General features: G+C 51.9%; 9 protein-coding genes across 9 annotated transcripts; 4 read left to right on the top strand and 5 right to left on the bottom strand.

Annotated features, from left to right (window-relative positions):
- Position 1: 1 nt before the first annotated feature.
- Positions 2 to 460, top strand: An12g09170 (hypothetical protein [truncated ORF]; the record flags this gene model as incomplete). The annotated part of the gene is made up of 1 exon (XM_059743645.1): positions 2 to 460. A coding segment is annotated over one exon (459 nt), but the record flags the coding sequence as incomplete, so codon positions are not given.
- A 233-nt stretch (positions 461 to 693) lies between these two features.
- On the bottom strand, positions 694 to 1,869 carry An12g09180 (hypothetical protein; the record flags this gene model as incomplete). The annotated part of the gene is made up of 3 exons (XM_059743646.1): positions 694 to 1,086; positions 1,231 to 1,308; positions 1,369 to 1,869. 3 exons carry the CDS (start codon positions 1,867 to 1,869, stop codon positions 694 to 696), a joined length of 972 nt encoding a protein of 323 aa, XP_059601957.1.
- Positions 1,870 to 2,401: 532 nt separating this feature from the next.
- On the bottom strand, positions 2,402 to 3,697 carry An12g09190 (uncharacterized protein; the record flags this gene model as incomplete). The annotated part of the gene is made up of 2 exons (XM_001395934.3): positions 2,402 to 2,512; positions 2,570 to 3,697. The coding sequence occupies 2 exons, from the start codon at positions 3,695 to 3,697 to the stop codon at positions 2,402 to 2,404; spliced, it is 1,239 nt and encodes a 412-aa protein (XP_001395971.3).
- Positions 3,698 to 4,546: 849 nt separating this feature from the next.
- On the top strand, positions 4,547 to 4,885 carry An12g09200 (hypothetical protein; the record flags this gene model as incomplete). Its single annotated transcript, XM_059743647.1, has 3 exons — positions 4,547 to 4,552; positions 4,643 to 4,708; positions 4,793 to 4,885. 3 exons carry the CDS (start codon positions 4,547 to 4,549, stop codon positions 4,883 to 4,885), a joined length of 165 nt encoding a protein of 54 aa, XP_059601958.1.
- Positions 4,886 to 5,506: 621 nt separating this feature from the next.
- Positions 5,507 to 6,483, top strand: An12g09210 (hypothetical protein; the record flags this gene model as incomplete). The annotated part of the gene is made up of 4 exons (XM_059743648.1): positions 5,507 to 5,511; positions 5,591 to 5,771; positions 5,872 to 5,985; positions 6,100 to 6,483. The coding sequence occupies 4 exons, from the start codon at positions 5,507 to 5,509 to the stop codon at positions 6,481 to 6,483; spliced, it is 684 nt and encodes a 227-aa protein (XP_059601959.1).
- A 392-nt stretch (positions 6,484 to 6,875) lies between these two features.
- On the bottom strand, positions 6,876 to 7,804 carry An12g09220 (hypothetical protein; the record flags this gene model as incomplete). The annotated part of the gene is made up of 3 exons (XM_059743649.1): positions 6,876 to 7,144; positions 7,281 to 7,420; positions 7,575 to 7,804. The coding sequence occupies 3 exons, from the start codon at positions 7,802 to 7,804 to the stop codon at positions 6,876 to 6,878; spliced, it is 639 nt and encodes a 212-aa protein (XP_059601960.1).
- Positions 7,805 to 8,042: 238 nt separating this feature from the next.
- On the bottom strand, positions 8,043 to 8,629 carry An12g09230 (hypothetical protein; the record flags this gene model as incomplete). Its single annotated transcript, XM_059743650.1, has 3 exons — positions 8,043 to 8,178; positions 8,219 to 8,437; positions 8,535 to 8,629. The coding sequence occupies 3 exons, from the start codon at positions 8,627 to 8,629 to the stop codon at positions 8,043 to 8,045; spliced, it is 450 nt and encodes a 149-aa protein (XP_059601961.1).
- A 30-nt stretch (positions 8,630 to 8,659) lies between these two features.
- On the bottom strand, positions 8,660 to 9,294 carry An12g09240 (hypothetical protein; the record flags this gene model as incomplete). Its single annotated transcript, XM_059743651.1, has 4 exons — positions 8,660 to 8,775; positions 8,849 to 8,931; positions 9,012 to 9,168; positions 9,219 to 9,294. 4 exons carry the CDS (start codon positions 9,292 to 9,294, stop codon positions 8,660 to 8,662), a joined length of 432 nt encoding a protein of 143 aa, XP_059601962.1.
- A 110-nt stretch (positions 9,295 to 9,404) lies between these two features.
- On the top strand, positions 9,405 to 9,772 carry An12g09250 (hypothetical protein; the record flags this gene model as incomplete). The annotated part of the gene is made up of 2 exons (XM_059743653.1): positions 9,405 to 9,560; positions 9,656 to 9,772. 2 exons carry the CDS (start codon positions 9,405 to 9,407, stop codon positions 9,770 to 9,772), a joined length of 273 nt encoding a protein of 90 aa, XP_059601963.1.
- Positions 9,773 to 10,625: the final 853 nt, after the last annotated feature.

Genomic DNA, 10,625 nt, shown 5'->3' on the forward strand with positions numbered 1-10,625 from the left:
AGGATTACCTGGCGACGCCGATGGTGAAGAGGGCAGATCAGGAGATCTTGACGCGGTTCCCGAAGCTAAGGGAATCGCTCAGTGTCGGGGTCAATGCGAAGGAGGATTACCGCCCCTTGGCGAAGGGGGCACCCGCTACGGCGAAGCATCCGTTCCGGTTGGTACGGTTCATGGTGCCGGCGGCGTTTATGAAGGAGCGGTCGGTGACGGTGCTGGGGACGCCGATGACGGTGAATACGCCGCTGATTGCGCAGGTGCAGGCGCTGTGGGTGGCGGCGTTTATGGGAGATGGGATGGGGGTGAAGGCGCGGGAGACGTGTCCGGAGGAGTTGAAGAAGGGACTACTAACAGAAGGAGAGGTGGATGGGGACGTGGTGTGGGAGATGGCGCTGCATACGCAATTCGGGAAATATCGGTGTCCGGGAGGGTTTGGAAAGAGGAATCTAGATACCGTGTTTGATACGTTGCCGTATATCGATCTGTTGTTGCAGGATTTGGGGCTGGATTGGCGGCGGAAGGGGAGTTTGAAGTGGTTAGAGCCGTATGGGATGGAGGATTATAAGGGGTTGGTGGAGGAGTGGTTGAAATGATCTGTCCATAACTTATCTTAGTAGTACTAGTAGTACCTTTTGTGAATAGGCAACTTGAATACATGTGTGTGTGTCCATTTCAGCTACAACTTGTTGACTAACACTACAACCTGAATCCTTCAAATACAGCTACTCCACCATCCAGTCTCTGGCCCTCCACTGTCCCCCAGACTACCCCGTTCCATCGGAAATAGTCCTTCCCATCACCGGCCACCTCCACTGTACCTTGGATCTGCAGATCCACGCCAGACATCACCACGTCCACGGCATAGCTGCTCGACGTCATCCGCTCCTGGATGCTGATGATGCTCGTGCGACACCCGGACTGCACGACCTTGCCGTCACGGGCCAAGTAGGCGCTTCTGATCTGCGTGGTGGAGTTGTCGGCTCCCACTCGAGGCGTGTACTGCAGCCACACCAACGAGTAGGATCCGATATGCACATGGCCCCAGGACCAGGTCTTGACGGTATTCTGGAAGGGCCGATTTCCCCAATTCTGACGCTATCAGGCACAGAACCAGAATCAAGTGAAAGGAGAGGAGGAGGCTACCTTATCATGGTACCCATACCCCGTAAACTGCAATTTCTCCCCATCGACCATCAAGTCCACCGTGGCATGCGAGTCCGGCACCATACTCACCCATCCCAAGCCCTCGCCAAGCCCCAACGCACGATTGACCTGTTCAGGTGTCGAGCAAGGTAGAAGCGGCGGAGTAGGCTACCATCATTATCGTTAGGTAACCAGCATCTATCTTGTTCTCAAGAAAGGTGTACTCACATTACGCAACTGAATACTCCCATTCACGCGCGACCCCTGCCACCCCACCCACGCCTCGTACCCGGATTTCTTCCCGGACCACCCCCCTGTCCCTTCCCAACCCCCCGAGTTGACATCGCGGTCGCCCATCACCGACGCATCAATCGGAACGGCACTCTGGACAACGGTGGTGCCATTCGGCAAGGTAGCCCATGCGTAGGTGAGCAGGACAGACGACGAATTAGGCGGGACAGCAGGAAAGGCTGTGGCGGTGGTAGTGAAGAAAGTGAGCACAACGGAGGCGTTGGGGTTAGCGGACGAGACGGCGTCAAAGTACCACCATTCGAAGACGGTGGTGTTGACTTCGGATAACTTGGGAGCCTCCAGGTCAGCAAGGGCTGTAGAGTCAGGGACGAATTCGACATGCACGGGATAGTCGACTGGGGTGGGGTTGATGTCTTTGAGGTATTGCGCGGTGGTGGTTAGGGCTATCGCGGCAAGAAGAAGAAGAAGGGAACGCATGCTTGGTGATGGTGATGGTATAAATGATGTCGCTATTAATCAATCTGTCTGTCAGGAGGGCGCTGGCAACAGCGGACAGGTATCGACAATAGTAGCAGCTTTTATGGGCGTGGATGTGTACGCACACCCATTGCAGCGGTGGGTGAGACAACAGGCGGAGTAGTAATGCTCCCGGCGACCCTGGATACCCCCAGCTGACAGGGCAGTCGCTCATGTGCCACCCCAAACATCCCCAATCTGAGTCAGAGCCAATGGAGAAAGATAGAGACAGAGATAAGTAAAAAAGTAAATAACAAACGAATCAATCCATACACGCTGGCCAACGCCTCTACTTACATACGTATACATGAATCAGGCTGTCCGACGCTGATGCCATCCCGAACAAGCAAACAATCAACAATCCGGTCCCAACCTGTCCCGTCAGAAATAAGTCACAGTCAATACAAACTCGCCGTCCAGAGTAGCTGGTCAATCAAATACAATAACGACCCTCCATCAACTCCTGAACATGCGATAAACGCCAATCCCTGTCTCAGTGCTGTCCATTCGATTCGTCACTTCGGTCCTCCTCCTTCACTCCGTGCTCCCCTGGCTTCAGGCCATCAGAGCCGTCTTTTCCGCAGCCTTTCACAAGGATGTGTCGCTGTACACACATGTTAGACCCGATCATTTGTACGCAGAATGTAAGTAAGAATCTCACCTTTAGCGCGTCCTTGCGCGAAAAGCTCTTGTCACAGTGGGTGCACGGGAACGGCTTCACCGAGAGGTGAATTCGCTTATGCCGCTTCAAGTCATGGTTGCGGTTGAAGCTTTGTGGACACTGGTCACACTTGAACGGTCGATCGTTGGTGGGTCCGGGAGCGCCGTGACCTGGATGGGGTGGGTGACCCCCATACAACTGCTGCATCTGCTGCATATTGGCCACGTGCCCACTGTTGTACCCAGGCAATCCAGGCAGCACCCCGGACTGCAGGTTTCCGGTAAGTGACATCTGCCCGTTCGGATTGTGCACATTCGTCCAGATGGGTCCGTTCACCGCCGGAAGCGAATATGACGGCCATGGCTGCCGTTGATAATTCAAGTGGTGCGAGGGGTGCGGATTTGATGCCACCCGATTGGGCACGATTCCCTGTTGTCCGTACGGCGAATAGCCGCCCGGCGGGCTGGCCAGTTGCTGGATAGTGCCATACGCTGGGGCAGACGATGATTTGACCATGTAGGGGTCGTTCGAAGGAAGAGGATGCGGCGACGGCGCTGGATTAGGCAACGGGTTATGTGCTGACAACATTGCGTGTGTCATGGCATGATGTTGTTGAGGAGCACCCGCCTGAACAGGTGCAGTAGTGGAGACCGAGGCAGATTGGTGAAACGGAGGCAAATGATTCATCTCGTATGGCTGGGTGATATGCTCGGTGCCTGGAGTCGACGTGGCAGGATTGCGATTCAGGGAGTTCACCGACGGGGAGAAGGTGTCTCGACTTGGATAGGACACCACACTTGAGTTCCACGACTGACGGGCAGCTGCTGCCCCTGACCCACTCTGGTATGCGCTCTGGCTTTGCCAGTACGGTGCCAACTCCGGATTTGTGGGTGCCGTGGTGGTGGCTGTGTGCGAGGTCGTAGCAGGAAGAGTTTCGCCAGATTGGGTGGTTGCTGGTGGTGTAAGAAGGTTGCTGACGCTGGGGTTGATGGGCGGAGGATTGTGATGGGCGTACTTGACGCTGGTCTGGAAGTTGGGTGCAGGAAGCTCAAAGCTGGGTAAAGTCGGGGCCGCAGGACGACGCGAGTTCAACGGCTGGTGGTTCAGCGCATCGAGCGCCGTCCCCATGCCTGGAGGGGGGATCGCGAGGGCAGCCAGGTTGGCGGATGTCTCGCGTGAGAAGCTCGAGGAAGGAAATAAATCACCCACTACCACTGGAGAGGGGGTGGCCAAGGTGCTGGACAGATGTCCCGAGAAGGCGACCGAGTCAGATCCAAGGGTCCAGTATCGACTGCCAGACAGGCCACCGGCAATGTCTGGAGGATCCAGGAGGGGCGATCGGATCGCGATCAGCGATCTGAGTCTGCAACGGGGGTGGTCCTGGGAGATCGACCGTAGGTATGATGCTGGACGGGTACCACCTGTGTCGGTTGTTTCACGATCGACGAAGAAGATTTCACGTCAGGTTGGATTGGCGCCCAATGTTTTTATCCAGAAGTCATATCCTTTCCGATGGAGTGAGAGTGCTGATGCGACAGACGGATCAAGCGCGAAAACGGCAATGGAGAGAGATCGACGAGGTATGTTGGATAATAGGATAGGTATATTGCGAATGAGAAGCTAGTCAAGACAACGGCATGATCTTTTTTTTTCCGTCTCCAGGCAGGCCAACGCGCCCTCACGCGATGCGCACGAGAGAAGACAGAAAATAGTTATATGTTGATGTGGATGTGGATGCGCGATGAAGATCTGGCGGAATGACAGTTTAGAGTACCATGGACGGCAGTCGAATGGCAGCGGGGATGGTAGGATCCGGCGCGCGTAGAGCGAGATTTAGGAGGGCGGGAAGGGAAGATTGGCGGGCGGAGTCGGAGTCGGGAGTTTGTGGTGGACGGTTTGGTTTGGTGGGAGCTGAAAGAGTGGGAATTAGTGGTGAAGATCGGACGAGTCGTGGGTGGCGCTGATGGTGGAGGGAAGATGCTAGTTAGATAGGCTTGCACGGCAGGGGAGGGAGAGGAGAAAAGAAAAACGAAGTCGTGAAAAGACAACGAAGGGAGGGGGGGGAAAGTTCAGGGAGGGAGATCTTTTATTGTTCGTGGGAAACGAGAAAGAAAGAAAGCAGAGAGACTCGGGTTGGAGGTGAATATGAATAATAATATGGATTATTTGCTGATGGGCGAAAATGGGGAGGACCAAACAAGCCGGGAATGGAGACGTATCCAGACCAGTCCAGCGCCGGGTCTGGCCAGCGCGGGGGTTGAGTTCACGCCGGGAAAAAATACCAGGGAGAACATACCCACCCTGACGGTCCGATAATGACTAACTCCCTCTCCTTCACGCGATTTTTTTTTTTTCTTTTCTCTATTTATTTTTATTTGGGTGATGGGCTTGAATTCTACTTATCTACGGAGCACTACAGGATAGGATGAGAAAAAAAAAGGAGAACTGGTTAGATACAGAGCATGACATCCATCCTGTACTCACGCAGGACTATCCCAATTCGACCTTCATTTTGTGGTAATAATATCATTATGATTCTTCTTATTCCCATTCCTATTATTCATCCCATCAGCAGTCAATTAGAAGAAATAGAAAACCAAATAAGAAAAGAGAATAATATTCTTCTCAATCAGCAGACTCCAAAAAGCAGCATCCAAAGCAGCTAGTCTGGTCCGACCGCATGGAGTGGAGGATTCCCAATCGGGGCCAAGGCCCAACCAAAATTTCAGCAGAAATGAATGAAATGGATGAATGAATGCTTGCTTGTTGCTGCACTTTTCTTTTCTCGAAATGTATTTAGTTATTTAGTATACTTATTTTTAACACAACTCTCACTGTTTGGTTTTTTATTTTTTTTTAGGGAGGAATTATTTATTCCTTTTCTCTTCATGTAACCCGTAATAAAGTCTATTCAGGCAGAAAGCAAATCTCCCCTCCATGAGGTGAAACATAGAAGTAGAGAAGAAAAGAAAAGAAAATCATCATTCGGAGAGCACACAGAGAAAGAGAAAGAGAGACAAGCCCAGCCGCGCCCGGACAGGCCCAGGACGTTCCGCCGGTAATATTGAAAGGAACCATTGACAACAAACTTTCCTACCTGACTGAACCTTACCAGTCACTCACTCGCTCAAATCACTCTCCCTCCCTCGCTCACCCTGAACCACACCCGGATGGAGCCATTCTCCCGGTCCAACCACCCCCAGTGCGACTGACTATTGACCACTTAAGCCTAGCCTAGCAATTCCTAAGCTAAGCCGAACCAACGACGACGGCTCGCTAAAACACACTTGAGCCAGTCCCAGAATCCAATCCCTCGACGCCTGATCAACGGCAACGTGGTTGACAGGGCTCGTCCAGGCGCCCAAGCTGTTTCCGTTCCACCTTTGGCGCTTCCCACGGTCGAGGGGGGCGACTCGGTTAGTCGGCCACCTACTAGTAGTAATCAGTCCTCCACTGAACATAGATAGCTTAGTAGTTGATCATAGATGTCTTAGCAGATAAATAATCAATAATCTACTCATGATGAGCAGGAGCTTTCCCTCATTCCAGTCATTTCCCTTTCCCCCTTCAATATCCTACCAGATGAGACGAGATATGGACATAATTTACCTCGTCTCGCCCGACAAATAGAATCGTCCAGACCCTCTTCTGCAGATGGACTTGACCCGAAAAGGGCCAGAATCAATGGTGCCAGAAAACCGGTTAGCCCTCCCAGAATCCCTTTTGGGTCTAGTCGCTCCGCCGTATTGTTTATCCAATCTCTCACTGCCTTTTTCGCTGGGGATTTGCTGATTGCCCCCTTTGGCAGCTTCTCAGGAAACAAAACAAATGTCACTGTACTTTACACCGTACTTCTGTTCTGTGCCTTCTCCACATCCTTCCCTCCCTCCTTTTTAGATTTTTTTTTTTTCTAAAACCCTACTTTTTATTCCCCCTCCTCCATTACTCCATACAGATCTTGGGATCGTAAAAACTAGGTTGGCTGTATGTATGTATAGATAGGCATGTGGAGCGCCGTCCCGGCTGGACGATCGGCCACCCCGACCCAGCAGGGAATGCTGGCCACTGTTGCCCTGTTTGGTGGAGTTTAGAATAAGCTTAGCCCTCTGCGTCGGGGGTAGCGATCAGAGAGGAGGGGAAGGGGAAAAAGGGGGGGTTTCTCCAGATCGACGGTGGATGGTCGGGAGAATTAACAACGATCAGACTGATGGCACGGATAGAGACACGTCCACCCAGGGTTCATCTCCCAGGGCACCAGGGGAGAAGAGGGGAAGACGAAGCAAAAGAGGGCCAGCGAACAGGCCATTTACGGAGTACACGCCATGGCCAATCGACGTGGACCAGCAGCAATCAACACCAAACCAAAAGAAATCAAAAATACCAAACGAACAAAAAAAAAAGAAGAAGAATCGAAAAAGCAAAGCACGGGGGACCCGAAAAGGGGCAGGCAAGCGATCGTTGCTCCTTGCGTCGAGGAATGCATGACAGATGCCGGGCGGTGGAGGACACAGCTGAGGCTGATCGGGTCGGGGCGAGAGGATGGGGGAGGAGGAAAGCCATGGCGGTCCCTCAGTGCTGGTAAGCATCATAATTTTTGGAATCCATAATTATTAGAAACATTATCGGCAATAATTAGCTGGCCGGCAGGGCACACAATTGGCAGCTGGGGGAGATTATTCTTAGCTGAGCAGCCCGCGACCGACCGACGTACGGAGAATTACTTGGGTATAGCTCGACGGGGAGATCCACCAATGGAACATTCTACGTCCTTGAGGGTGGGAGGGGGGAAGATGTCCTAGTATGGTGTCCAATGAAGGAAACGATATGACTAGAGAAAGATAACTACCATCACTAATCGAAATATCATCAGGTTGGATGAAACAATATATCGGGACCCAAAGGGAAAGGTGGTTTCTCGATCCAAGGTTGATGGGGGTTTTTGTTTTTTGGTACCTCGTATCCGTCGGCCATCGACTGCTCTGGCCTGGGCCCTGCTCTCACGCACGGACACTGCGTCCCGGCCCTCATCCCAATGCACTTGCGCAGGAAAACCCATTCTCCGTCAAAGGCAAACGGTCCCTGGTCCGCTTCTTCCATTCCACGGCCAAGGTCACCTGTTCTTTCCTGGGACCCTGGCTCTGAACGGGGGATAGACCCCCGATCGCTTGAGGATGAGATTCCAATCACACTGTCCCATTCCTCAGAGGATCCCCCCAACTTCCAATACGAGCGCATATTGGACCGCCCACGATAGGGTTGTTGGCACTTGTCAGTCTTGCGGGCCATCCACCCATTCATTCCCCCGAGGGAGGAAGAACCAAGCGATAGGCAGGGACAAGTCTGACCAGAGTTTCGCGGATCCCGGTCCAGCACGATTGATTGGTGGATAGACCCGTGTCTGGCAGTACTCCGTATACTTCCATTACTCAAGTCCTCCGTACTAAGTCACTATCCGTCTATCTACCACTACTTACTACTTGGTCTTAGCCTGAGTGGTTAACTCTCCCCATACAGACCGTCGCTCTGAATAATTTACCTGCCCTTTTTTTCGTTTTCCCCCAGGTGGTACAGCTTCGATACGCCCGGTACTAGCGCCTTGGAAAGAGAGTCTGCACTGGCTGGCTCGGGCTTCGGGTGTGGCCCACTAACCCCATCCAGGCGTTAGCGTTTGACTCTTCCCTCCGTGATGCCCCACCTGACTTGCCTGGCTGGTCGGCCTGCATCTTGGGACAAAGCTGCCGGCCACTCAGGCGCCAGTCTTGCTTGACACGCGCAAGCTGTTCTACACCTACACTCTCTCGGTCACTTACTCGGTTCTGTTCTGTTCCTTCTGGGATTCTCCTCCGAGAGAGGATTTGAATAACAAGACTTCATTAACTCATTAACTCTCTAGATATTAATTAAATTTAGCTTATGTAGTACTGTTTTCCGTATTGGTATTGTTTGTAATGGGAACCCTGCTGACTATTCTCCGTATCTACTTGTATTCCAGATACGGAGATAGGCCTCGGATGGCTTCAGCATGGCTTCGTCAACCAGGTCAACCTTAATCACCGCCATCCGCGATGGTGTCAACAGTCGGGTTTCAAATCAATCCGCTGAAGAAACGCATATGCAAGCCCCGTGGACTACAAGATACCAATCACCGCAGTCATTGGTTCCCCCGGAAGGTTGCCAGACGAGAAGGATCCGTGGATTGATCATACCTACCTATCAATGAACCTCCCCCCGGCCTAGTATCAACGCTAAATAAGGCCCCCGTCCAAGGTACTTACTTACTGGAGTAGGAGACTACTGCCCCCTTGGGTAGTACCTTAGGTTCTCCTCTTCCTTTCTCCTCCTCCTCCTCCTTCCCCCATGTCCTGGGTAGTGCGTGACCAGACCGCACAAACAAAGAGGCGCCGGAAATCACAAGCTTGGCCTCCTCTCCCTGGAACCTAACGGTCCACCATCTCTAGCCTTTCCCGACGGGAGGCGCGGCCAGCACCAGCCTGTCGGTATTGGCGGGGGTTTAGGGGTCGGGAGATCGAGGGCGGTGGCGGCCACGGTGACAGACGCATTAATAATCACGAAGTAAACTGTCTTCATCCCATCCATCCCTCCATCTCGACGCACTATTTAGCCAGTCATCTCAGTTTATCCTCCGTACGCATGCTACGCCATTCCATGTCATGCCATGCTGTATCCCCCCCGGCAGTGGCTCGCAAGGGGGTTCTCCTTGCCATTCCGTACAAGAAATAATCACCCCCTCCCCACCCAAATTGCGGACAAACAACCCTGCCCGGAAGCTACTCCTGTACGACTTGGTTCAATCTAGACAGACAGGGGGGGTTCGATGGGTCAACTTGTAGCCAATGTGATCTGTGCATCGTCGATCAAAGCACATCTTTATGATCAGTCGTTTTTCGCCCCCTTCATCCATTTTTCAATCTTCCAATCGCAGCGTGGAGCCTGCGAGATTATAGCCAGAAGGACTAACTGCCGACTAAAGGTCTTAGCCGCTCAGGAGAGCTGCTAGTGTGCATTGGCCTCGAAAAGGGTCTGCTCGGACGTTATCCGTCTGCAAGCTAGGAGATAGATAGATAGGAGATTGTAGCAGTGGGCAGATTCTACACCGCACTTGCCACTGTGACAATGACTAGAGTAGATTACGTGCCGCAGCCGATATCCCTTTCCGACCATGACAGATGTAGTTTACTTTGATAACTACTTACTATGAGTGAGATGGCGTCGTCGTCAACCCGACCAGGGATTGACAACATGTGATAGGCTCATGGCTATCGCTCTTGTCACGGTGTTCCTTGCACCCGTCTCCTAACCTTGCTGTTAACCTAGTTTTATACTTTTCGTTCCGGTTGGGGGCTAAGAGAGGTGCTTGGTTGCGCTAGATCCGCGAACATGATTTACCTACCCATCAGGCTTGGCTGCGCAGATAGTTAGCTGCTGACAGGCGGACTGTGATGGATGAGGTGAATCATCAATCGAACTTAAATTACGGGAATAGGAGAGATATCACTGTTTCAAGTTACACATGAGTGTAGATGTCGCGGCTGACACATTAATCACTCAGCTTATGGAGTGGCAAACTCAATGTTGGAAGTGTCTCTGAGATATTAGAATAGCTTAATGCTAGACATAAGTACTATACCAACCTCAGCTTATACGCCAAACCGCATACACAAGTCTACATATGTTCCCGAAGGAAGAAGCCATCGATGACTGACTAGCGGCGATTATTGTCTACTCTAAAGTTAAACACAGTACGCCTTAAGCCTCACGGAACGCCAACACGTATTGCAATAACTCATCACTTTGGTTCGGAATATGATGAATACACTCACTGATTCGAGCCCTTTAGATCATCCTAGCAAACAACTCTACCTCCGGAAACCAAGTCAACTAACATGTACTTTTTAAAGCCACCACCACCGCAAAACAAGATTCTTCCATTTCTATCTTGAACGGCACAATATACACTCCACCAGAAAGAAAAGGAGACAAGAGGAGGTTCGAGCTCAGGCTCCGTCCGGAAAGCTTGAAGCGGATTCAGTTTACG

Source organism: Aspergillus niger (genome assembly GCF_000002855.4).
Source record: "Aspergillus niger supercontig An12".
In the NCBI taxonomy this organism is placed as follows: domain Eukaryota; kingdom Fungi; phylum Ascomycota; class Eurotiomycetes; order Eurotiales; family Aspergillaceae; genus Aspergillus; species Aspergillus niger.